Consider the following 27,470-nt stretch of genomic DNA (forward strand, 5'->3'; position numbering starts at 1 on the left):
CATTTTTGGCAACAAAAAGTTTGTTAGCATCGAACGATAGCGATCGCCATTCACCGTAACGTTGCGTCCAACAGCATCTTTGAAAAAATACGGTCCAATGATTCCACCAGCGTACAAACCACACCAAACAGTGCATTTTTCGGGATGCATGGGCAGTTCTTGAACGGCTTCTGGTTGCTCTTCACTCCAAATGCGGCAATTTTGCTTATTTACGTAGCCATTCAACCAGAAATGAGCCTCATTGCTGAACAAAATTTGTCGATAAAAAAGCGGATTTTCTGCCAACTTTTCTAGGGCCCATTCACTGAAAATTCGACGTTGTGGCAGATCGTTCGGCTTCAGTTCTTGCACGAGCTGTATTTTATACGGTTTTACACCAAGATCTTTGCGTAAAATCTTCCATGTGGTCGAATAACACAAACCCAATTGCTGCGAACGGCGACGAATCGACATTTCACGGTCTTCAGCAACACTCTCAGAAACAGACGCAATATTCTCTTCTGTACGCACTGTACGCATTCGTGTGGTTGGTTTAATGTCCAATAAAGTAAACTGAGTGCGAAACTTGGTCACAATCGCATTAATTGTTTGCTCACTTGGTCGATTATGTAGACCATAAATCGGACGTAAAGCGCGAAACACATTTCCAACCGAACACTGATTTTCGTAATAAAATTCAATGATTTGCAAGCGTTGCTCGTTAGTAAGTCTATTCATGATGAAATGTCAAAGCATACTGAGCATCTTTCTCTTTGACACCATGTCTGAAATCCCACGTGATCTGTCAAATACTAATGCATGAAAATCCTAACCTCAAAAGAATCACCCTTTATGTATAATTTTATGCATTTTTTTTTACTGATTTAGTTTTCACTTTAGTGAAAAAATGACGATTTTAGCGGCTAAACTGGAACTTAATACCCACCTTAATAGTGGAAATGGAATTGTTATGAATGAGCGAACATGGGTGGTTTATTGGTTCTTTATTTACAACGGACTCCCTCCCTCTACAATGAAATCACCAGTTTTTTCTGCAATTATTTATACATATGATTTATTCGTTTTTGTTTTCATTTGTTTATATTGAAGTGACTTAAAGTTATATGTTGTTTATTTTTTGTTATTCATTTTAATGCATTAATATATATACTTTTCTATATAGATCATTATTGTTGGCTGTTATTTAAAAAAGGGAAGAGTATTGGGAGATTTGTTTTTTCAATTAATTTTACAGCGCTCATAATATAAAGCCATTGTTGTGTTGATTTCGTTTATACATTCATTACATTTTTCTAAATTATTTGAGTTGTTAGTTAGTGTAGGTTTTTACATTCATATAAAATCAAGATAAAAATTTTCCTTTGAGTTTGCAAGTTTATGGAAAAAGGTACAAGAATAATAAAAATAACATTTGTTAAAAATAAATGTGGATTAAAATTTCAGATTTAATTTGTTTTTTTATGTTTGATATAGATATGGAGCAAAAAACATATAGACCCCTTCATTTAAAACCGGTGACAGAAATGGGAAAATCGGTTTTTGTAATCTCAATTATTATTATGAATGGCAATTTAGGTAACAAAAAAATCAAATTATTAATTTAGAATGGGCTGCCTTGTGATTATGGCTGCATAAAATTTTCACTTTGCTGTTGTTCTTTGTGAGCTTCCCTTTTGTTATGAAAGACTTTTTTTGTTATCTTAGAAAGATTTATGTAAATATTTACACGATTTTTCGACATTAATTGTAATGTAAATTTTATTTTGAACTTTCTACAATTATTGCATAATCGGTTTATCGTTTTTTTTTTTGGATTTTCTTGTTTTTATTGATTTAATTCAAAGATGTTGATTTTAAATTTCTTTACAAATTTTTCGTTTTTTATTGTTTCTTTGTTCAAAATGATATCTTTCATTTATAATTAAGTTTTGTTGTTGCGGTTTGTGTTGTTATATATAATACATCAAATGATTAGTTTTAAAAATTAATTTAAATTTTTAACTTTTTCGTTTCATTTCACACACAAATTATATTAAACTACTTACAAGAAAATATTAATAATAATATAATAATAAAATAGTATTTTTTTTTTTTGATTTTCCATATTTTTTCAAAAATTTTTTCGATTTACATATGTACGATAATAATAAAAGTAAATAAAAAATGATGAAATAAAAACACAAAAATAAAAATTAGAAATGGGTTGCAAATTCTTAAATCGTAAATCAATATGCGTATGCGTATATTTCTTGTATTTTTAGCTTAAAAACACAAATAGTTCAATTTCTTCTTCCGATATCATGATGTGGTGGTTGTTCTTGATGTTCTCGGTTTTGCTACAATTGTTGTAGATGGTATGTCGATAGTCTGTTGTTTGCTAGTTATCGTTCTATATGCCATTCTGTTTGTTCTATCCAGGACAGACAAAAGAAAGAGAATTCATTTTAATTTTAGATTGCTGTTCTTGGGCATATATATATTTTTTTGGGAATATTATTATTGTTTTAAAATTAAAATTTAATTGATCTCTTGTATCTCACCATCCACCATGTTGTTCATTTGTTGGGGATGATTGGATTTAACCATACAAGAACGTGCAACCGATTCAAAGAGCCTGAAAAAAGAACAAGAATATAGATAAATTATTTAATGGTGCGATATAAGAATGTTATATTTATGAAATTTTTAATTATAAGAATGAAAAAGAAAGAATTCCTATATCCCGTGTAAAAATTTGGGGATCTAATTAGATATGATTATATCTTAAAATTGGCCACTTTAGATCTGAGCAGATTTATACAGATATGATGAGACAGAATTAGATATAATTATATATAATTCCATACATGAGTTGGTCTAACATCAGATCCAACTATATATAGGAATAGATAAAATTATATCTAAATTTTTACTCGGTATGCTACTTTTTTATATATTTAGAAGGGGGTTGTTATTTTTAGCAAGACGGAAAAAGATGAGGTGATTTTTTATTCGGCCTCATTACAACCGATTATTATGGAAGCATTTTTCCTCACTGTTTATTAGAGTTCAAACGAATGATCAAATTCGTCCAAATATCGATTATCGGCCTTTGGCGTGATCAGGTCGATTAATTGCAGCGGAAGATTTTATATTTTTTAGCTAAAAGCTTGTTACACGAGAGATTCAACTAGTTTTGTACGTTTTTGATACTATTTGAGTAAAATAAGTACCCAGGTACACCCGCGACACGTTTGGTACCATTTTCAAACTTCTTTATGATCATAAATTAAAATATGAAGTCAAAATCAGTCTATCCTTAAAGTAAATTGGGACATTTCTCTCAAATCAAATAGAAAACCATTTTTGAAAACGCATAAAGCCTGTGTTGGATGATTGTCTATTCAGAGAATCATCCAACATCAGCATCAAAAAGTACAACCTGATACAGTACAATTTCGATATTGCTATTTATTATTCCTGTTTTAAAGGCAATCTTAATTAGAAAAAATCTCGTTATTGCACAAATTGAACTGCAAAAGGGTTGCCTTTTATTTGGTGGTATTGAGCAACCTTAGTGTTGCAATCTGACAGCTTTATAATAAACTTTGATATGTGCGTGAAGATAAATTCCGAATTTAGTTAGCACAGATACAAACCATTTTTTTTTGCAGAGCTCTGTTAATTAGTTAACAGAGCTTCATAAAGGAGCTAACAGAGCAATGTAGAGTTAATAGTAGTATGTTCTGCCCTAACAAATGATAGATTTATTTTTTGATCACCAGGAAAAATTTTAAATGGTCTTCCTGTCCAATTTAATTTATATAAAATTAAAACACTCACTTGTGGCATTATCACTCACAGCTACATTCACACATATGTCTCAAAATTTTGCAGAAAATTGAGTTTGTCGGCACAATTTTTTGAGAGGATGGGTCTCAAGTGACCGTTGTGGCCTCATCATATGAAAGAGCTTGAAGAGCTCTATAGATATTTGATAGAATTTTTTAGATCTGCCGGTCAGTTTTGAAAAAAAAATCTTTATAAAATTCTGGAGAGGTTGCTTCCAGTGGCCATTGTGGCCAAATGGACAGTTATCCCACTATGACCCATACACCATATGAAAGGGCTTGAAGAGCTCTATCGATATTTTATAGAATTTTTTAGATCCTGGAGAGGATGCCTCCAGTGGCCATTTGGACATTTGTCCCACTATGACCCATACACCATATGAAAGGGCTTGAAGAGATCTATTTTTATATATATATATATAATTTGTTAGATCCGCCGGTCAGTTTTGGAGAAAAATAAAATTCTTTATAAAATTCTGGAGGATGCCGCCAGTGGTCATTGTGGCCATTTGGACATTTGTCCCACTATGACCCATACACCATATGAAATGGCTTGAATAGCTCTATCGATATTTGATAGCATTTTTAGATCCGCCGATCAGTTTTGAAGAAACATAAAATTCTTTATAAAATTCTGGAGAGGATGCCTACAGTGGCCAAATGGACAGTTGTCCCACTATGACCCATACACCATATGAAAGATCAGAACATACCTCAGTTAACTCTTTACAATGCTCTGTTAGCTCCTTTATAAAGCTCTGTTAACTAACTAAACTGCAAAACAAAATGGTTTGTGTCTGTTCTAACTAAATTCGGAATTTATTTTCACGCACATGTCTTTGACATACTTAGTCGGGACCAGAGACTGAAGCCTGCCCATTTTATTCGGCGGCGGCGACTTGACGGCCAAGCCGATAAAAATTTGTATATTCTGCGGCGAACATTTATCCATTATAAAATCAAATTGAGGTTATCTGAATGGTTATGAGATTAGTTGTACAACCAATCTTACAATCAAATTTACATATCATTCAAATCTTTTGTGCAAAATTTTTGCGAAATTATTATAGAAACCTAATATTGAACAATTGTGGATCGAAAGTTCAAAATTTTGGCAGAAAATACATTTTTTTAATTAATTTCTATAGAAATAAAATGTTGACAAAATTGTCTATAGAAATAAAATTTTGACAAAATTTTCTATAGAAATATATTTTTTTAAATAAGATATTTTTGTTTGGTAGCTTTTAGATAATTTTTTTCCAATTTTTGGTTGCAACCGTGGTTGAGCTCCCCCTCTCTTTTCCACTAGTTGTGTGTATTTTTATACCCTTCACCGCTACTGTGGTACAGGGTATAATAAGTTTGTGCATTTGTATGTAACGCCAAGAAGGAAAAGTCTGAGACCCACCGTTTAGTATACCGATCGTCTTAGAATTAAATTCTGAGTCGATTTAGCGATGTCCGTCTGTCTGTCTGTCTGTCCGTCTGTCTGCCTGTTGATGTATTTTTGTGTGCAAAGTACAGCTCGCAGTTTTAGTCCGATTGTCCTAAAATTTGCTATAGGGTCCTGTTTCGGCTCAAAGACGATTCCTTATTGGTTTTGGAAAAAATCGGTTCAGATTTAGATATAGCTGCCATATATATTTTTCACCGATCTGGTCATAATTGGCGTGTATATCAACCGATCTTCCTCAAATTCCGTACATCCGAATATTTTATGAGTCTCGAAAAACTTGCAAAATATCAGCCAAACCGGTTCAGATTTAGATATAGCTCCCATATATAGCTTTCGCCCGATTTACACTCATTTGCCCACAGAGGCCAATTGTTTGCTCCGATTTAGTTGAAATTTTGCACAGGGAGTAGAATTAGCATTGTAGATATGCGTGTCAAATTTGGTTGAAATCGGTTCAGATTTAGATATAGCTCCCATATATAGCTTTCGCCCGATTTACACTCAAATGACCACAGAGGCCAATTTTTTGCTCCGATTTAGTTGAAATTTTGCACAGGGAGTATAATTAGCATTGTAGCTATGCGTGCCAAATTTGGTTGAAATCGGTTCAGATTTAGATATAGCTCCCATATATAGCTTTCGCCCGATTTACACTCATATGACCACAGAGGCCAATTTTTAACTCCGATTTAGTTGAAATTTTACACAAGGAGTAGAATTAGCATTGTAGCTATGCGTGCCAAATTTGGTTGAAATCGGTTCAGATTTAGATATAGCTCCCATATATATGTTTTTCTGATTTCGACAAAAATGGTCAAAATACCAACATTTTCCTTGTAAAATCGCCACTGCTTAGTCGAAAAGTTGTAAAAATGACTCTAATTTTCCTAAACTTCTAATGTGTATATAGAGCGATAAATCATAAATAAACTTTTGCGAAGTTTTCTTAAAATTGCTCCAGATTTAAATGTTTCCCATATTTTTTTACTAACATTGTGTTCCACCCTAGTGCATTAGCCGACTTAAATTTTGAGTCTATAGATTTTGTAGAAGTCTATCAAATTCTGTCCAGATCTAGTGATATTTAAATGTATGTATTTGGGACAAACCTTTATATATAGCCCCCAACACATTTGACGGATGTGATATGGTATCGAAAATTTAGATCTACAAAGTGGTGCAGGGTATAATATAGTCGGCCCCGCCCGACTTTAGACTTTCCTTACTTGTTTTTAATTACATTTTATTGGTTTTATCTAGTAAATAGAAGTATGTCCGGAAGCAAAAGTTTCAGCCGACATTGAAAAGAGAATTCAGGTGGCCCCGAATACTGGCTTAGCCTCTCATGTCGGCTGATATAAACCTATGCCAGTATTCAGCTTGCTGTGCGCTTGTTGTGCCTTCATTCATTCAACTAGCTGTGTGTCCCTAAATAATTTGAAGCCACCGTGGTGCAATGGATAGCATGTCCGCCTTACACACAAGGTCGTGGGTTCGATTCCTGTTTCGACCGAACACCAAAAAGTTTTTCGGCGGTGGATTATCCCACCTCAGCAATGCTGGTGACATTTCTGAGGGTTTCAAAGCTTCTCTAAGTGGTTTCACTGCAATGTGGAACGCCGTTCGGACTCGGCTTTACAAAGGAGGTCCCTTGTCATTGAGATTAACCTGGAATCGGGCAGCACTCAGTGATAAGGGAGAAGTTCACCAATGTGGTATCACAATGGACTGAATAGTCTAAGTGAGCCTGATACATCGGGCTGCCACCTAACCCTAAATAATTTTCTAATTTGCTTCCAAGCTGGACCAGCTGTGAATATGTCAGATTTTTGTTTGTGCCGTTGTGTACGGTTGAAAATCGAAGTCGGCATCTGCCACTTATAGTGAGTGGCAGCCCTATTCATTCCATTGCGGTTTTCATACAATTTTTTTTTTGGTGTTCCGTCAGTTCTACACACTTCAAAATCCAACTAACATTCGTAGTAAGGATTTTTACGGTTAGTGTCGTCTTTTGACGTCGCGATTTCCACTCTTTTTTGGCGAATTTTTCGGGAAAAAAACGAGCTACGGTTGTCACTCGTGCCAAGAATTTTTGTCTAGGCTTATTTATACATTCTTAAGAACTTTTCGCTTTTTTGACGCTGTAAAAAATCTGTATATTAACATTTGGTTGTACTTACTTTGAAATTTCTGGAGCACAATGCACAAAATCATGCTCCCAAAATTTATATATGGGATTCTTAATCAATTCAATAAAAGTGATTAGAAGGCCCCATGGATGCGGACGACTAACGATGACACGTTCCAACAAAACCCTAGTTATTTGCTCTTGTATGGCTTCGGAATTAGCTTCGGCAAAGAGATGTAGAACGGCACAGCTAAAGTAATGCGTATGACTGTTTGGATAACGCAATTGATTCGCAATAGCATTTAAAAAGAGATAACGTCCTTCGGTATCCAAGTCAACAGCCAAATTTTGGAATATATCCATGTGGGCACTGTGTGCAACATTCGATGTATTTGGAATTAGATTTTTATTCCTATAATGGAGAAAAAGGGAGTTGTGTTTGAATATCGGCACGTCCTGTTATTATTTTGATGTTTGACATTAGCATACCTTATGTGTGCAATTGCTTGCGTGCCCACATATAATACCAAGGCATTCATTAGTGGGATATTATAACGAGATCCTGGTTCATTTGATATCTGCAAATGGCTACGTAACTCCGAAAGGAATGTAACAGGAGCTCTGGCTTTTAAATACGAATCAAGATCCTTTTTAAAGTTCGCCGGTTGAATATTCATTACGTAATTAGAACAAATTTTCGGAGCTGTGGCTGTTTCGGCCAACATATCAACCTTCAGATTGGGTGTGAAAGGATCCGGTAGCCGCATATTGCGTGGAAAAGCTGCCAATATGATATTACGCATTTGTATACAATTTGGTGGTATGGCATCACAGAATCCAAAGTGATAGTCACACAAAAATTCAGGGAAGTCATGAAGTAAGACAAGTAGAACCCGTAGCGTTCCTTTATACAACAATTGTACTGGCTTCGCTAGTTCGGCGTTCCGTAGGAATGGTGCCAGAAATTTGAACAAGTCCAATAGTAACTGGGCATAAAGGGGCCAACCCTTCTGTTGAGGAATTTGGGCCAAGATACGTCCAATAAATACACGATGCGAGATCAACTCCAGCCAGGCATAACAGAATCCAGGAGCCAGCGACGGGTTGAGGAGATGATACGTGTGTGAGAAGGCTGTGACAATACTGTGCATAAGAGATTCCAAAACAGCATCTGGGGAGCTGAGCTCGGTGAATAGCATCACAAAGAATCTGTGATATCCCAGTTGTTGGAATGAACTGCAATGGACTTCTTGATCTTGCAACAGAATGCCCAAAACAATGCCTAGCACTTTGTTAAGTAAATTAATCTTTGTCGTTGGATTACCAGACTCGCCGGAATGTCGTACAAGCAGGGCAATCAAATGTACAAACGCATCGATCCAATGGAAGATTTTCGTCTTCGCCTGTACTTGCGTATGTGAAGGATCATTGAGAATGCGATATACCAGATCCATGCAAAATTGGGTAGCCTGGCGGAAGAATCGCGTAATCAGGTCATCTGTTTTAAGGATGCCATACAAGTTCATCTTCTGGACAAATGAACCAAAGTTTTTAGTCTCTCTGGAGAGATTGTGCGACTGCGAATAGATAGAAACCCAATCTTTCAGAAGGAATTCCGTTTTCTCCTGCAAACCTGGTGGATCGTCACAATCGTTCGACTGAAACAAAAATTTGGAAATGTTTGGTTAGACCATTTAAGCAAATTGGGAAAGCCTATTTAAGAGATTGTCTCATCACTTACCCTTACATGTTGCATTCCCGAATGTATGTACTGGGTAGCACCGGCCAAATACCGGTCGGTTACGGCACCAAATGTACCTGCATCCATGGTATTGCTGCTGCCAAACAACATATCGATCAAGTGTGACAGCGCCTCAGGATATCGATGACGATGTTGGGTGAGACGACTAAGCATTTCAAGGGTAAATTGCAGCTCGGTCTCGGCAATAATCGATGTAGAGCGCTCATCGGTCAACAAACGTTCCATTAACGTTATGGCAAATGTTACTGCTAAAAAGTTGTTGCCATTATCCATGCACTCACGGAGCAGTGCATCAAACTGGGGTACATTTACAAAATGTGATGTTATCAATAATTTAATGGCTTCCACATTGTAGCGGGCCTCCTCGCGAATATCGAAAACACATTTGGTAATGGCGCGTTCTGTGGCTGGCGCCCCAAAAGTATTCTGAAGCAGAGTTAGAATGCGCAGATGGATATCACGATAGAGTTTCATTTGTTCCATGTGTTCAGGAATATTAATCAGACCTTCAACGAATCCTTCTACACAACGAGTTAGAAGATTCAAAGCAGAGTCGTTGTCTCGTATACGTCGAGTAACCATGAGAGCATTAAGCAGGGCGTGCATTTTTCCTGCTTGTAATTGCAAGTTGTTGTTGTTCACACAACTATTGAGGAAAGCCTCCATTTTGCTGGCCAATTCCGCGTACATCAAACCCATTTCATCGGTTGGGAATGTGGGCGGCATTTCCTGTGGTTTGGGCAGGAATAAAGCTATGTCACGATCGCTCATCACCTGGAATCCTGGTATGTTGCGGGCAAACTCAGCATATACAGCAAACTGGTTAGGTGGAACTCCGCCCATTTTCAAACGCACTTGCTCCGGCAAACGTTCCGACTGATAGGCCAATGTTTGTGCATCAAAGTAACGGCTATTCTCTTCGCGAGCCATTTTCCTAGTCTCAAAATCAGCGGCCAAGCGTCTGTCAACCTCTGGTGTGGCCTTCTCTGCCGCAGTCTTTTGTATGAAAGCACAAGCCAATTCCACATTATCATTGGTTAGTTGGATAGAAGCACCTTCGATCTCTTGGAAAGACGGTGGACCTGGCAGTGTGGTCATGAATGCTTTCCTCAGATTGTTGTTCAATGTTTGTGTAATTTGATCCTTGCAGGTTATCATAGCCATACCAGCGGCCAAATTACGTACCATTTGATGGGCGGCAGTACGCATGCGATGTTCCTCGGGATCGAGGGCAAAGTCTTTTCGCACAATCTGTTCAGTAGTCGATGCAGCAATTCGGACGCATCGGTCAACCACTGGTTGTAGCCATTCTGTGATGGTTCTCTCGATTGCGTTCAAAACCAAATGTTTGATGTTTGGATTGACGTGTATGAAAGCGATATTGGGGGACAGAACCACATGTTGGGCTATTAGTTGGAAATTGGTGACGTTGATATCAACATACGAGTACCGTGGTTCCGGCGCTGGCATCATAATTGTTCCCACCTGATCATTGGGTATACTGGGAGAGGGTATAGAACCTCCAGGTATTACACCACCTGGTCCTGCGGCATTAGCCATCATGATAGCCTGGGCATCGGCTTCCGTCATCATTGGGTGCTGATGTGGAGGCGTAGGTGTCGGTTGTTGCGGTTGAGTAGGTTGTTGCTGCTGTTGAGGCTGTTGTGGCGGTTGCTGCTGTTGTTGCTGAGAAGAGCCGGCTTCAATAGCCTTTTGTTTTGGTTGAGCCATTTGATTCTCTATCATGGCATATCTTGCGGGATCCTTCAGATATATGATGGGCTTCAGCTTATTCAAGTCAATGTTAAGACTTTTGCACAACACCTCAATTTCGAATTTTAAATTTAATTTCAGTTCTGGTTCTTGATGCAATTCTCCCAAAACATTCATAATAGCCATTGTCCAAGGATTGGGCGATTTGAATACCTTGGATTTACCAGAAGATTCGAGAATTTTCGCCACAAATGGTACTACAAACAACAACTCCTGCTGGCCTTTGTGATAGGCTTCGGCCAGCAGAGACTTCAAATCCAAATCAATTTGTAGAATTGGTCTGTTGCGGGCCAAAGTCATCATACCCAACCAATGGCCGAGATTTTTAAGCAGACTGCGATCAGAAAAATTGACCACACCTTTGTCAGAACGTAGCAGGACTTTAATGTTGCGTATGGTTTCTTTGGTGACAAATCTATTGATGTCCGGATTCATTAGAGCTTCCAAGAAATTAAAGTACAAAGTATGGAAATTAAATTCCATTGAGGCTCTTTTCAGCACCAAATATTGAGACATCCATGGCCAATATTCCTTGGTCATAATATCTTTGATTTCTTCGACTTTTTGCGGTATATTCAGCTGACTTAGATTATTGAAAATGAAAGCAGTCTTATCTTGTATGGCCTCTGGGGGAACGGTGATTTTCTCCTCCTGATTGGCCACCAATAGCGTATCAATATTCGTAGCAGTCGCTATGGACTTCATACGGGCTGGATGTGCCACTACCATTGGCTTTTGTTGAGTGGGCGTAGTAACAATGTTTCCTTTAACAAAAACGAAAGAAAATATATAATTTTTGTTATTGTTCTTTAAGCATGAAAATTTATCAGAATACGAACCTGTTACTGAATTACTACGATATATTGAATCTGGTGGTTGTTGACCTGAACCTCCAGCACCCATCAACATTAATTTTCCCGGTGGAGGCTCCTGACCCAAATACCCAAACTCCACATATTGTATTAGGAGTGGGGGGAAATCCTTAAAGTGGGGTATGGACCGTATATATTCACAGTATTTGTTGTATGTATGCAATCGCGTTTTGAAGCGATCCAAGGCCGTTATGCCAAAATAGTAAAGCTTCGATCCCTCCGGCTTACGTAGAGCATCCAGAACACAACGCAAAGCTAGACCTAATGCAACAAAGGTTGGCACTAAATTGCGTTCAATGATGCCACCAAAGAGTTGAGCAGTTATTTGCAGTTCTTTTTCAGGATAATGGGCAAAGAAGCGATACTCTTCGAAGAGATTGCGTAACATGCATTGATAGACTTCTTGTTCGCGACGATTGTTGGATTCCTTGAAACGTTGCAAAATGTCAAGGACCTCATCAATGGACAATGTTGGATGGGGCGGATGATTATAGATACGTTGGAAATACGAATTAGCTTCATCTTCGATTTCTTTTGAAACGGGTCCTTGAAAGTCTGCTATGATCGGATTATTGGGATTGGGCGGAGTTGGAGTAGGTTGAGGCGCTGCTGGCGGCATTCTTCCAAGACCTCCAACAGTGGGTGGTGGTGCCGGCATTTGCATGGGATTCATGGGGTAAGGACTGGCAGCTGCGGGATTCATAAGACGCGATGGTGATGCTGGTGTTGAAACCAAATTATTAAGGACATTACCAAAGTTGAATGCTCCATTGGGACCTCCCAAATTTAGGCCAGCTATATTGGTAGTCAGGTTCTGTAAGGTATCCATAGTAGGACCAAACATTTGTTGAGCATTAAGATTGGCCGAGAATGGGGGTGGTACTCCACCTACCCCTCCCACTCCTGCCGTATTCATATCTAAGCCGCGATGACCCCTCATTGCACTTTGGGATGGCACCAAAGGTCCTTGTTGTACAGCCGCTGCTGCAGCAGCACGAGCCTTGTTTGCCATTATAGAGCAGTTGGCAGACATTTGCATAATCAATTCCGCTATCTCGTGCGGAACGTTGCCTATACATGCCTGTAAACAGGAGAGCATTGTATTAACTGTTTCTGTTGGCAATTGGGCTTGTTTGGGTGGTAGTTGGTCGTCTGGTATTTTAGCATTTGTAATTTGAGGACATCGTCTTTGTAGGCATTTCAACATTGCCTGTATGAACGGTTCACCATGTTCACGTATTTTATCACTTAACCATTTCTCCAGTTTTAGGTATTCTCTTCGTGATGCCAAGCAAGCCAGATCGATTACAAATAAGAATGAACGAGCGTTCAGTAACGTAGATAATGCCTTTAGATCCTGGGCGACATCTAAAATCCTTGATAGTCTCACTTGATCATAATCCGCACCTCTTAAATACCACTCGGACATGGCATGCATTATAAGAGGCCTTAGGGTCATACCAAAATTATTTGAATTCCAAGCACTGGCCAAAATCACACCTGAATTGGGATGGTTCGCCAGAAATAGCGGGATGAGTTGGCTAAAAAGTTCCTGGCGCAAGGCTGTTAGTGGAGGATTTATGTGCAGCAAAGAAAGGAATAACACATCGGGACATTGGCTTACTGGTTGTTTTAATAACTCATGGACTTGAGCATATAAACCATGTTCTGCTATATATAAGAGGACCTCAACCAAATGAAGGGACTTCCATGCGCAAATGTCTTTGTTCTCAGTGTCAGGTGGCGTCTTCAACATTTCGACTGGAGCCGGACTGAAAATATAGTCGGCAAATGAAAAGAGATCGGTATTTTTCAGCATAACCGAAATCAAAGAGTATTGGCCCTCTACATTCTGCCAGTGACGATAAATGCATTCTGGATGTGGAAATAAGTTCGACTGGGTGGCTAAACGGAAAATGGTCAGGAGTAAATCTATACCAATGCGATCCTTAATTATAAATTCTGGATGATCTAGTTCCAAACAAACTTCTTTCCAATTTAATTGGGGTACGACTTCTTTTAATGCCTGCACAAATACATCAGGCTTCCAAGCTTGCGTTGTGTCTGTGCTTCCCGAACCACCGGCAGAATTGTTACCACTTGCAGACTTATCCTTTTTATCGTTGCCATTGTTCGATTTGTCTGTGTTTGTGGCAGAGTTGTCATTGTTGTTGTTGCTAGCATTCTGACCGGCACTATTCTGAGAGCTTTGTTGGGGCCAAAAATTTGCCGCTGTAGGTAGATTTACATTACAATCAAGTAATGAGGTATGTCTACGGCACATAAGACCTATGATTTTGGCAACATCCTGTGGCTGCAATTCACGCGGACCACTTGCATTGCCACTTCCTGCTCCAGCATTGCTCCCGGCAGCCCCTCCTCCATTGTTGACTGTAGAACAGCCACTGCGCAAATGATTTTTACATTCTTCAAGACTGGATGTGAACTCATAACCGATTTCTAGGATTAAATTAATCCAAGATGTTTCCATAATATTGTTGTAATCGTGTTGTGAAAATATATTTTCGCACAAATTGTCATAGATATCTTCTATGGGTACTTCCCGTGTAAAGCCATTGGTATTGGTGGCATTTAGTGGCGCCAACGAAGACACTACTTCATCATCTGCATCTTCAGCAGTAGTGGCAGTCAAAGATGTGGGCGAAGCATACAAATATGGTGCTAAGATTAACGGTACGCGATCTCGGGGAAACTCCTCCCTTAGTTTTTCTATGAACTGTTGACGTAAGTTCTTGTCAACCACATATACATCCAAGCAAGTCAACAACAATTGTATCAGATCCAAAGAAGCGTCATGTAAACTACTGATGACTGCGGCCGATTGTTGATTTTTGCCCAAGTACGATTCAATTAGTTCAGGTAAACCTTTACGCAACTGATCCCTAGCATATGTCCGCAAATCAGAATGGGTGGAATGCGTCAACGATAAACTAACAACACACTCGCACAATTTATTAATACCAGTAATACGAACAATTTGTGTGATAAAATGCGAAGATGGTTTAAGATTCTAAAAAGAACAAACAATTCAAGAATTAGAAACACACAAACAATCGAGGATTCCCTCTAGATTTCTTAACACATAATGGTTGGTGTTCCACATACGTACCTTTTGTTGAGGCCAACAGCTATCGATGGCAAAACAAATATTTGATATATGCGCCGCTTTATTCAATTGCAATTCCAGTTGAATTTGTAATAGCTTTGCAAGTAATACCTGTTGTGGACCGTTTGATAATGATGACGTCGATGGTGAGGTGGCTGACGTTAATGCCGGGTCATTAAAATTGATGCTAGCAAAAAGACAACGCAGACAATGACGATCCGCTTCTAAGCCAAATTCTTCAATTAACTGAAACGAAGAGAGAAATGAAGACCAATTCGATTTAGCGATAGAATTAAACTCGTATACGAGTTTGTCTGAATGTGATTTCTATTTTGGTGTATACAATTAGCAGTAACGACAAAAATATTTGTGGGTTGTGGACACTTATGGTATGATTATAATGTCCATATATAGTGTGCGTCATGGGAGTATTCAAGTAACACGATCAAAAAAAAAGTATATTATATTTAATTGTTAGGTTAGAGAAAGGGCAAGTAATAGCAAAATGGGAGGGGGAATAATGTCAGCAATCGGTATTGTGGTAAGAGAATTATCTCACTACGTTAGCAAAAGAAACAAAACCACAAACTCAACAAAGCTGTGTAACATTACACAATATCAAGCTCAGTTTAAAAACTGGGCAGTAGAAAATACAAATTGATTTAGCAAAGAAAATGCACAAAAATTCAATTTTCATTTATTTATATATCAAAAACTAAAAAAATAGTCGGACTTGTTTTTTAGTTGGATTTTTATTTATTTTCTTCATATTTCTTATTCAGATATAGTGTGGGAATTCTCAGTTTTTATTTTAAATGGTTATTGATATATTCCCGATTTTTCTAAAATCGTTTTTTCATTGAAATAATTTAAAAGATACAAAAACATAGGCAAGTAATTATAAAAATATAAATATTGGGTGTAAATATCGTATATCTCAAATCTCGAATGACATCAAAACAATTAAATTGAACCTAAATTTTAAATAAAAATGTGTGAGTGGAGGGTAATTTTTTCACAATATCAATAATTTATCAGAATATCAAGAAGAATTAGGAAAGTAGTGCCAACTGAAATGGTCAGGTAATGTGTCCAGAAGATATGGGTTGTGAAGCGGTAAGCGAAATCGTGAACAAATCTATTGTGATAAATGTCTGTTACGTTGCCGCCAAGTACATTTGTTTGTATGTTTCCGAGATCCCACTTTTAGAACAACTTCATTTGGTTTTGAAAACATTTCCGAAATGTGGACAAACTATTTCATTTCATTTCATTATCGTACAAAGTGATACAAAAGTCAATAAATAGACTTAATCCTGAATCACACAAAATTGTAATATAATATAAACTTCAGCAATGGTGTATTAAAAAAAAATGGATAAAAACTTAAAGACAATGGTGTAATAAACAGAATTAATAATAAAATATATTTATAAATAGTAAGTATACTAAATGTTAAGTACATATTAAGATATGGTAGGAGATATATAAGCGTTGGCTCCCCGCTCCCCAACCAAAGGACTTGTAAATGTGAATTTAGAGTTATGGAACACCCGTTGATAATGCGATAACAATGATTTCATTCGTGTTAAAGAAAACTCCAAGAACCTAGTTTTAAAAACATTAATAGGAAAATTGAAACTGCAAAGGTTTAAAGGAGTCTATTCCATATACGAGCAACGCGGACAATGAAGGAACGTTCACATATAGAATGCGAGATGCCAGGCAACATATTCTGTGGATTGCGAGTCGATCTGGAGAAGAACACCTTGTCAAGAAAAATCAAATTAGATCCACATTGGATAGCCCTATAAAAGAAGATCAGGTTCCGCAATTGAACGTACAGTGCAAAAGGCATCAAAGCATTGGCTCAACAGCCAATGCTTTGATAGCTTTCCTTTTTATTTTTATATTGCGATCAAAATAATCAATAAATAAACAAAACAAAAAATTGTCTAAGGGTATGGTCGGGAGCCACCGTGGTGCAATGGTTAGCATGCCCGCCTTGCATACACAAGGTCGTGGGTTAGATTCCTGCTCCCACCTCAGTAATGCTGGTGACATTTCTGAGGGTTTCAAAACTTCTCTAAGTGGTTTCACTGCAATGTGGAACGCCGTTCGGACTCGGCTATAAAAAGGAGGTCCCTTGTCATTGAGCTTAACATGGAATCGGACAGCACTCAGCGATAAGAGAGAAGTTCACCAATGTGGTATCACAATGGATTGAATAGTCTAAGTGAGCCTGATACATCGGGCTGCCACCTAACCTAACCTAAGGGTATGGTTATGCTAGGCAAATATTTGACCAAAGCAATTGTCAAACTTTTTTCCAGGACCATTTTCAAATTATCTGGACACCATTTTGTTGGTTTACTACGGCAACAAATAGCCCAATTGAAATTGAAAAGGAGGTGAAAAAGGTTGATTTTCTGCATTAAAAATGACTCGGTTTGAGTTTTAACCAAAAACACAATTAATTTTTTCTTTGCTTAGCACAAGATACCCTATTGGTCTCATTTTTGGCTAGTTTATAGACTTTTCGATCCTAAACACGGGGTTACAGGCAGCGTTGACCCTAACTTTTTTTAGAAATGAGCCAAATTTTAAAAATTAAAGACTGTTGTTTATCTGGTTTGTTTGAAAATATTCCTAACAAAAATCTATTGAATAAGTTCATAATACTAAGAACGTATACCAAAAACTTCAGATAGATATTTTTTCGGTCATGACTTCATTTGTATGGCTGAAATTTTGTTGAGGGCTTCAGAATATTTTTGATCTTCACGTTGAAAAAATCTTTTTAATACATCCTTGGTAAATGATATCACTAAGCTTCAAGAATTTTTGTTCTGGGACTTCGAAAATGATTTAGTGTTCCTTAAACCGTTATTGGCGTTCAGAACTATTAAAATGTTTAGAAAGATTTCGTTGCATTTGTCTTCGGTATGCTTTTTAATGTCGCCTTGTTAATTAATTCAAAGGATGACAAACTCATAAAATATGGAACAGATTTCGGATTTTATTCTTTAGCATGGTTGCTACACCAAATTTCATTCCAACCTTATAACCCTCTTTTACACTTTCTTTGTCACTTTTTAGATTGGGGTCTTCAATTTAGCCATATTAATTGGGAAGAACTAAAAAGGAGCTAAAAAGAGCCAGAAAAAAAAAACCAACTTTGGAACCAAAATAAAAATGAGCCAATTTGGCTCTTTAGAACCAGTAACGCTGGTTACGGGCTCCTAAAGTTTTCATTATCATGTATATTTGATTTAGTACCCATCGCACATAATCTTCCTTAAAGTAATATATTTATAAAACATATAAAAAACTTCATAGCCATGGACACGGAGAGGTTCTGGGTTCGCGTTAGCCCACTTTAGACTCTGTCCATAGGAGAAAGTCTTAAACCAGCTGAAGACCGTCTTCCTAAATGCCTATTTTCAATGGTTGATATCTCGAAAACTACGCTCTTCCGACAAAATTAATTATTTAATATTTTCTCTTTAAAATGTACTATTTTTTGTACTTTTCTGACAAATTTTACTTTTACTTTACATGAATAAATCAACGCAGAGCTAATACTTGTCCACCATGGATTGCGTAGAAACTTCTACGAAAGACTGTCGTCCACAATCGAATTATTTGGGTTGTGGTAATACTTACCGATGGCAAGGTATCTGAAAATTTTTAATATCGTTTTCTAAAGTTGTGAGTTAGGTAAGTCTACAGATAATTACGAATCGATATGGACTTTTGCACGGTGGCTATATACAATTATGAACTTGATATGGACCAATTTTTGTGTGATTGGGGATTGATTAATCTGAGGGCTATATATAACTATAGACCGATATGGACCTAGTTAGGCATGGTTGTTAACGGCCATATACTAGCACAATGTTCTAAATTTCAACTGACTCGGATGAAATTTGCTCCTCCAAGAGGCTCACCAAATCTCGGGATCGGTTTATATGGGGACTATATATAATTATGGACTGATATGGACCAGTTTCTGCATGGTTGTTGTATGCCATATACTAACATCACGTACAAAATTTCAACCGAATCGGACCGGAGCTCTTCCAAGGGGCTCCGGAGGTCAAATCTGGGGATAGGTTTATATGGGGGGCTATATATATTTATGGACCGATTTCGACCAATTTTTGCGTGGGTGTTTGAGGCCATATATTAACACCACCTACCAAATTTCGGGAGCCACCGTGGTGCAATGGTTAGCATGCCCGCCTTGCATACACAAGGTCGTGGGTTCGATTCCTACTACGACCGAACACCAAAAAGTTTTTCAGCGGTGGATTATCCCACCTCAGTAATGCTGGTGACATTTCTGAGGGTTTCAAAGCTTCTCTAAGTGGTTTCACTAGAATGTGGAACGCCGTTCGGACTCGGCTATAAAAAGGAGGTCCCTTGTCATTGAGCTTAACATGGAATCGGGCAGCACTCAGTGATAAGAGAGAAGTTCACCACTGTGGTATCACAATGGACTGAATAGTCTAAGTGAGCCTGATATATCGGGCTGCCACATAACCTAACCTAACCTAACCTAACCTACCAAATTTCAACTGAATTAGATTAATGTTGGTTTTCCAAATCAAATCTGGAGCTCGGTTTATATGGGGGCTATATATAATTATGAACCGATGTGGACCAATTTTTCAATGGTTATTAGAGACAATATACTACACCATGTACCAAATTTCAGCTGGATCGCATGAAATTTGCTTCTCTTAGAGCCTCCGCAAGCCAAATCTGGGGATCGTTTTATATGGGGGCTATATATAATTATGGACCGATGTGGACCAATTTTTGCATGGTTGTTAGAGACCATATACTAACACCATGTACCAAATTTCAGTCGGATCGGATGAGGATCCGCAAGCCAAACCTGGGGGTCCTTTTATATGGGGGATATACGTAAAAGTGGTCCGAATGGCCCATTTGCAATACCATCCGACCTACATCAATAACAAGTACTTGTGCCAAGATTCAAGTCGATAGCTTGTTTCGTTCGGAAGTTAGCCTCGATGGACGGACGGACGGATATGCTTAGATCGACTCAGAATTTCACCACGATCCAGAATATATACACTTTATGAGGTCTTAGAGCAATATTTCGATGTGTTACAAACGGAATGACAAAGTTAATATACACTTATCCTAAAAGGCATAAAATTATACATATTTTATTACAACTTGATGGGGAATAGCCCAAAGCAAATTTTCACAAAGTTTTTATTCCTAAATATAGATTATTAAAGAAAAGTAATTTTGGAAAAATGACGATTTTAGCGGCTAAAGGTTGGTATTAAGTTCGAGTTTAGCTGCTAACTAAATCAGTAAAAAAAGGCATAAAATTATAAATATTTGTTGCAAATTTTATTATAACTTGATGGGGAATAGCCCAAAGCAAATTTTCATAAAATTTGTATTCCTCAATATGGATTATTAAAGAATAGTCGTGAAAAAATTAGGATTTTAAGGTGGGTATTAAGTTCGAGTTTAGCCGCTAAAGGTGAGTACTATGTTCGAGTTTTTCACCAAAACACTAAATTAAAAGTACAAATATATTTATGAAGACGATTATATTTTGATCAAGTCTTACCAAATATGGATGGAAAAGATCCAAGGAATTGATTGCAACTAATTTTATATTTCTAAATTATTTAATTAAAGAAAGTAACCGTGAAAACAAGCTGGTTTTCAGCTTGAAAACTGAACATAGTATTCAGCTTAAAATCGTCATTTTTTCGCGATTACTTTTCTTTAATAATCCATTTCAAGGAATACAAACATTGTGAAATTTTGCTTTAGGCTATTCCCCATCAAGTTATAGTGAAATCTGCAACAAATATGTATAATGTTATGCTTTTTTCTGATTTAGTTTTCACTTTAGTGAAAAAATGACGAATTTAGCGGCTAAACTCGAACTTAATATCCACCTTTAAGGGTATGGGCTATTCTCCATCAAGTTATAATAAAATTTGCAACAAATATGTATAATTTTATGCCCTTTTTTTACTGATTTAGTTTTCACTTTAGCGATTTTGGCGGCTAAACTCGAACTTAATACCCACATTAAAGGTACGAATTCCCCTACTTTAAATATAATTTTGCAAAGTGGCAACATCGGAAGCTGAAGACCCCATACAGAAGCATAAATACGAAAAACTCACACGCATACACACCAGCAACGACAGGAGGCAATTCGGTTGAAAGGGACAGATATACAAGACACAGAAGAATATGAATAAGATACAAGAAAAATCATACAAAGAAAATATGGAAATAAAAAACTCTATTTAGAGCTTTAATACCTTCTGGTATATCAATTAAATGGCAATTATACTGATATCCAACTTGGTCCCATACACAAGATTTCACTTCATCCTATTGAACGTGGGGAGCTGCAATTTATTTCCAGAGTTTTTTTATGCACATATACTCCAATTTTTTTTAAGATTGGAGCAAGCAAACAAAATGGAAAGCAGCAGTCCAACGAACACTTTTTTCTTTTTAGACCGTAGCAAGTTTGTGAGAAAAATCGAGTCGATTCTCTTACACACAATTTTCTGTGCAAACTTCACACTTTCACTTGAAATTTATGAACACAAATTGTAGCGCTTTGTTAGAACGAATAGTTTGTCATATTATTAACTCAAATTATTGAGTTTTTCACTGATTAAAGTTGTTTTAAGACTTCTTTTCGTATTTTTTCACGGAACGACTACAAAACCAGCAGAGAAAATTTTCTTCACTGTGGCGTCGGCAAAGCGATTGAGATTGCAGCGTTGCAAAAGTATGGTATCAAAAGAACGAGATGGAATGAGAAAATAAAAAATGTTTTATATTACTATATTTTTGATTTGCGAAAAAAAAACCTTTGCAACATAGTTGCTATATCGATATAAAATGTACATATATTGCATTTATTTGTTATCCATAATACAATAAAATAAATTCATATAAAACAATGCTAACTAACTTTTCTTCTTCGCGCACAGAAACACTGATTCAAATCACTGTTGCCATCACTATAAATAGAAGGGGGAATTTCAAAGTCATTGAAAGGAATGTATAGCGGGTTTTTACGTCCGCACTGTGATCGTAATGTCGTTTGACATTTGCAAATCGCTTTTTCATACAAAAACGAGGTTCCAAATATCAAAACGGAAACATCTAGTATTTTAATCTTGATTTTTTCTGAAAGATAATTCTGGACACTGGCACAGAAAATGGAATGAATCTTCCGCAGTCTCAGTGTCCAGCAGTGCTGCCGCTAGTGAAAATTTGAGTGAAGTAGATTTTGGAAAAAAGTGGAGTAGATTGAATAAAATTGAAGTAGTCCGTCTGTTGAAATCACGCTAACATCCGAACGAAAGAAGCTATCGACTTGAAACTTGGCACAAGTAGTTGTTATTGATGTAGGTCGGATGGTATTACAAATGGGCCATATCGGTCCACTTTTACGTATAGCCCCCATATAAACGGACCCACAAATTTGGCTTGCGGGGACTCTAAGAGAAGCAAATTTCATCCGGTCCAGCTGAAATTTGGTACATGGTTTCAGCATACGATCTCTAACAAACCATGCAAAAATTGGTCCACATCGGTCCATAATTACATATAGCCCCCATATAAACTGATCCCCCGATTTGGCTTGCGGAGCCTCTAAGAGAACCAAATTTCATCCGATCCGGCTGAAATTTGGTACATGGTGTAAGTATATGGTCTCTAACAACTATGCAAAAATTGGTCCACATCGGTTAATAATTCAATGATTAAAACCGCTATGTTCATCGTAATTAAAGGAATAGGAAAAACAATTAGGTAATATGGGGAAAAATTTAAAAATTTGAAGTAGAACAAAAAGTGAAGCAGATTTTGGGAAGAAGGAGTGACGAAGTAAATTTTGTGAAAATGAAGCAAAATACTTCGATTGAAGTAGTAGCGGCAGCACTGGTGTCCAGACACCATCTACATATATTATCATTCGTTAAATCTATCCTTACTATGTGTTTTCCCATCGTATTGTGTTATGTTACCTATGATACCTATTAACGGTCTCACCTCCTCTCTTTGAATCGACATTATAGGCTATACACATTATGCTCGAAATCTACATTTTCGAGATTTGAAATCTACTTTTTATAAGGCAAATGACAGTTGAAATCTAGTAAAAGTGGATTTTGGAAGTGTAATGTGAATGAGGTATTAGAGAGTTTCAGTTTCGTTTGTTCGCAGCCCTATTTTTAATATTATTACTACCAACGACATAAGATCTGGGGAAAATCTGAGGTTGCTTTGGTAACCCTGGCGATATTGACATATGCAGCGCTGATAATTTTGGTAACTCGCAACAAAGTATTGCAAAAAACATCAATTTGTTAGAGTAAAATATCTGCAAATGAGTCTATTTAAAAAAAATATTATTTAAGGTAAACATATGAAATTTTATCATATACATTTGTTATCAAATATAGCATTGCAATTGTATACAAAAAAATCGTCCATTTGAGGTAATGACTAAGCAGGTCTTATGGCTGTGTTTAAAAGACTTGAAGAAAATAATCAGGGTTGTAACCCTTTCCGTGTTTATGCTTAAGAAACACATTGCACTGTGGATTGCGGTAGATTATATATGACCTGGTTTTGAATGTAAAATTAGATAACATAGAAAGTGATGCAAAAACATTCCGTTCTTAATTGGTTATGAGAAATGGGATTTATGAATTTCGTCCGATAATCTTAAATAATTTAAATTATAACACACAATCAGAGATGCATTTTCAATTTCATTCATTCAATTTCCCCCTGCCAAACATCGTAGCTGTCAAAATGGGCCATTAAATAGAAAAACTTATTTTTGGCTTAAATCTACTTTAGTACAATTGGTCCGATTGGTTCAATTTTTGGCCAGCGTGTAGACTTTTCGATTCTAAACACAAAATGTATTATACCACTTTTTGTGGGAAATACCTATTTTTGGACTTACGGGCCCTTAAAGTTCTCATTATAACGTATATTGGAATTAGTATCCATCGCACATAATCATCCTTAAAGTAATATATTTAGAATAACATGGACCCGGAGAGGTCCTGGGTTCGCGTTACCCCACGTTGGACTCTGTCCATAGGAAAAAGCGTCAAACCCCGGCCGAAAGCCGTCTACCTATCCCCTTTAGGTTCGCGTTAGCCCACTTTGTACCCTGTCCATAGGAGAAAGTCTCAAACCCCGGCCGAAGGCCGGTCACCTATGCGTCCATTTTCAAGGGTCGGTATCACGAAAACTACGCTCTTCCGACAAAATTTTTACTTAATATTTTCTCTTTAAAATGTACTATTTCTACCAAAAACGCAATTTCATTCATTTCATGAAAAATTGCTGTCAGAATTAACAAAAATATAAAGGAAAATACCGATTTTCAGATGTCCATATCTAGGCTTTTCCGACAAATTTTTTACCTTACATTTTTGATTTAAAATCCCTCCCAAAAAAATTTTTGTTTATTTTTAACAACTTTTGCTAAAGTAGATTTGTTCCTTATTTTTTTTTAGTAGGCGAGGTATTCATCAACCCACTCTCGTATTTTAACCGAAACCTATGGATAGATCAAATTACAACATGATAATAACAAGTCGCTTTGGAATTTCAACATGATTAGGATTTGTAACAAAATGGTAGAAGACTTATTTGTCACACCCATTAGAATAAGAAGTTTACAGCGTATACCTTCTACAAACAAGGCCCAATGATGCTGAAGAACAAAAGTGAACAATGGCATTATGGTTACGGGCCTAAACAAATCAACATAAAATATCTATGCCATATGTTGCCAGCTATAGGGTAATACATCATTTACTTGAACTTAAGACCTTAGTTGCCATAATTGTAACTTAATAATGAATAAATAAATAAATAAATCATTTACTTGTTCTATATATTGCGAAAGTTTGGTCATTAAAGTTGGGGATATAATTGGGGAATAGCAATGAGCCATTAGATACCTTACTTTTTGCTGGCGAAAGCCTCAAAATGATTAAAGATCCTTGGAACTAGAATTACCTATAATTTCCATGATGATATTGATGATAATCACCAGCCTAATATCTTCAATTCGATCAAATTTTCTATATAAGGCAGAACTATGCCTATTTTTATTAAGCCAATACATGAGATATTATTTTATATGGCTTGACACATGAATGATCTTGATTACTACTTGGAAATGGTCCAGTTCTGTATGTTATTCCAATGTCTGTCGTTTGGCTGTTAAGTCCACCGTTATGCTATATAGTTTACCAGATTCTAGCAATTGGCTTAAATAGTAAACAAAATTTCTTACACAAGCTTTGAAACACACAGAAATGTCATCAGTATTATAGAAATGGGATAATCCACCGCTGCAAAACTTTTTTGGTGTTTAGTTGAAACTGAGATTGAACCTACGCCCTTTGTGAACAAGGCGGACATTCTTTATAGACATATTGCCTCTTCATGGTAATCAAAATCGACACGATCAAACAAATATTATTAGAATTAATGAACGGACTCCACCTAAGAAGTCATTTTAAAATGAATCTAGTAATGGTTCAAGTAAAGGATCCGATAGAAGTATCCGGTTGCGATTGTATGGTACGATATCTACTCTACCCATTCTATACTACATTATATTATATAGAATCGATAAAAGGTACTTCCTTGCTATAAAGTATGAAATAAAATGAAATAAATATATCATGGAATGACTATAAAGAGAAACAATCGTATCTCCACTTACCTGATTTAGGTTCTCAGTTGTTTCAGCAAAATTTTTCTTATTTAAATGTTTGACCAAATTACCAATCTGCGTCAGCGTCAATTTCAGTTGGTCTAGGTTCATAGCTCTCCCATTCAAGGTGGAACGGCGTTACAGCAGCAGCACTCAGGTCAGTTGTGTCAGGATCTTTTGGATAATTTTTTTCGAAAAAATATTCGAAAAAAATTTCACTGGAAAGATCACAAAATGACACACACGACTCAGCGGCAATAGCGCACGAACCGATATAAACAGAAAAAAGAAATTAATGAAACCGATCGAAAGAAAAAAAACACGCGGCAAACGACCGTTTACGGGACGTTGGTGGGTGGGTGAGGTTTTGTGGTGTGGTGTCTAATCAAGAATACAACACAATCGAAATTGAGAATGAAAGTGACGTCGTTTGGTTTTGGGTGTCTTCTCGTAGTCGAACAATGTCAATTAAATCACTACAAATGTATTTAATGGAGAGCACACCACATTTGAGGGTGGGGGTGCCGACAAATGCAATAGTAAATGTTCGGCCTTGTTATTGTTGCTGTTCTAACACTCACTCTTTGTAGTTGTTTAACAGTTTTTGGAACTTTGTTGCTTTGTTTCTTTGTTGTATAATACATTAATGGTGTTGTTTTGGTTACCTCTAAAAAGAAGGCAATACTTTTTTATACGATATTTGATGTTTATATTGGATGCTGCTTTTATCTATCTTCGTTTCTAGACACACTACATCGATATTAGTTTGTGACACCAATTCTAAAGACGCAAAACAAATGACCCCCTTTTTGGTCTATGCTTTTTTTCAGGGGGAGCATCACTTGCATCCGTATATATTAAAAGAAACCCAAAAGGGTGGCAACTTATTACTTTTTTTCTTTGATGGAGACCACATTCGTCCATTATATGCAGCTGCAGATGAATTTATTTGGCCCCCTTCTTTAGGGGCCAAATCATAAACTAATGACGGTATCCTTTAGGGAGAAATTTATTGGTTCCACTTTCGGTAATTTTCGAATAAAAAAATTCCGCGCTTGCCAATTGGCCTTTGTTTTCCGATATTTCTCCTCGCTGCTTGTCGTTGGATTTTTTAAAGTGGCATTTTATCACGTATCTCTGTCAATACTCTTTATTGTCCAACGTTGCCCGCCGTCACCGATGTTGGCCAATCTTCGATCCCCTGTCCCACACGTACACACACTTGATCCGACGACGGTGGTCTTTGGATCTGTCAACGTTGACTTTTTCGGGGTTTCTTTTATTTTCTTTCACAAATATCCACACACGTAATAGTCGAATTAATTTTGGTATTTTCTGTTTTTTTCCGTTTGTGTGTTTTATTCCAATCTGGAGGGCCCACTTGCCAATTTATCAATATGTCCAAAACACGAGGAAATTAAAGTTGATTCAAAAGCTTTTTGGATTTTGATTTAATAATAATATAAAAATTTCGTATTTCTTTCTTGTTGATTGTTCGTCTCGTTGACTTCGGTAGTCTTAGTGTTGTTAAGAGTAGATTGAGTGGTTAGTGTTGTTCAGCGTTAATGTTTTATACGCGAATGTCAAAACAAAGTAAAAATGCCAGATAAATCGCCATTTTAGTATTTAAAGTTGAGGGAACACAGCACTGAGAACAGATACGGTTCTACTTATCTATTTTACGTACCCTGCAAAACTTTCATAATAAGTTCTTTTGAGGTGATATATTA

The 27,470-nt window shown here is 36.8% G+C and overlaps 1 protein-coding gene and 1 long non-coding RNA gene across 3 annotated transcripts; one reads left to right on the forward strand and one right to left on the reverse strand.

Annotated features, from left to right (window-relative positions):
* Positions 1-954: 954 nt before the first annotated feature.
* On the reverse strand, positions 955-27,255 carry Not1 (CCR4-NOT transcription complex subunit 1). Its single transcript, XM_075310721.1, has 8 exons — positions 25,750-27,255; positions 14,955-15,197; positions 11,792-14,855; positions 9,159-11,716; positions 7,907-9,075; positions 7,470-7,829; positions 2,541-2,614; positions 955-2,410 (listed from the first exon to the last, which is right to left on the reverse strand). The coding sequence occupies exons 1-8, from the start codon at positions 25,849-25,851 to the stop codon at positions 2,382-2,384; spliced, it is 7,599 nt and encodes a 2,532-aa protein (XP_075166836.1). The 5' UTR covers positions 25,852-27,255; the 3' UTR covers positions 955-2,381.
* LOC142240360 (uncharacterized) lies at positions 23,298-24,910 on the forward strand. 2 transcript variants are annotated; one of them, XR_012723245.1, is made up of 2 exons: positions 23,298-23,407; positions 24,527-24,910. It is a non-coding gene; the product is annotated as an uncharacterized LOC142240360 (long non-coding RNA). The 2 variants fall into 2 exon arrangements; XR_012723246.1 differs by having other exon boundaries at positions 24,530-24,910.
* Positions 27,256-27,470: the final 215 nt, after the last annotated feature.

The sequence above is a fragment of the Haematobia irritans genome, chromosome 5 (genome assembly GCF_050003625.1).
Source record: "Haematobia irritans isolate KBUSLIRL chromosome 5, ASM5000362v1, whole genome shotgun sequence".
NCBI classification, from domain to species: domain Eukaryota; kingdom Metazoa; phylum Arthropoda; class Insecta; order Diptera; family Muscidae; genus Haematobia; species Haematobia irritans.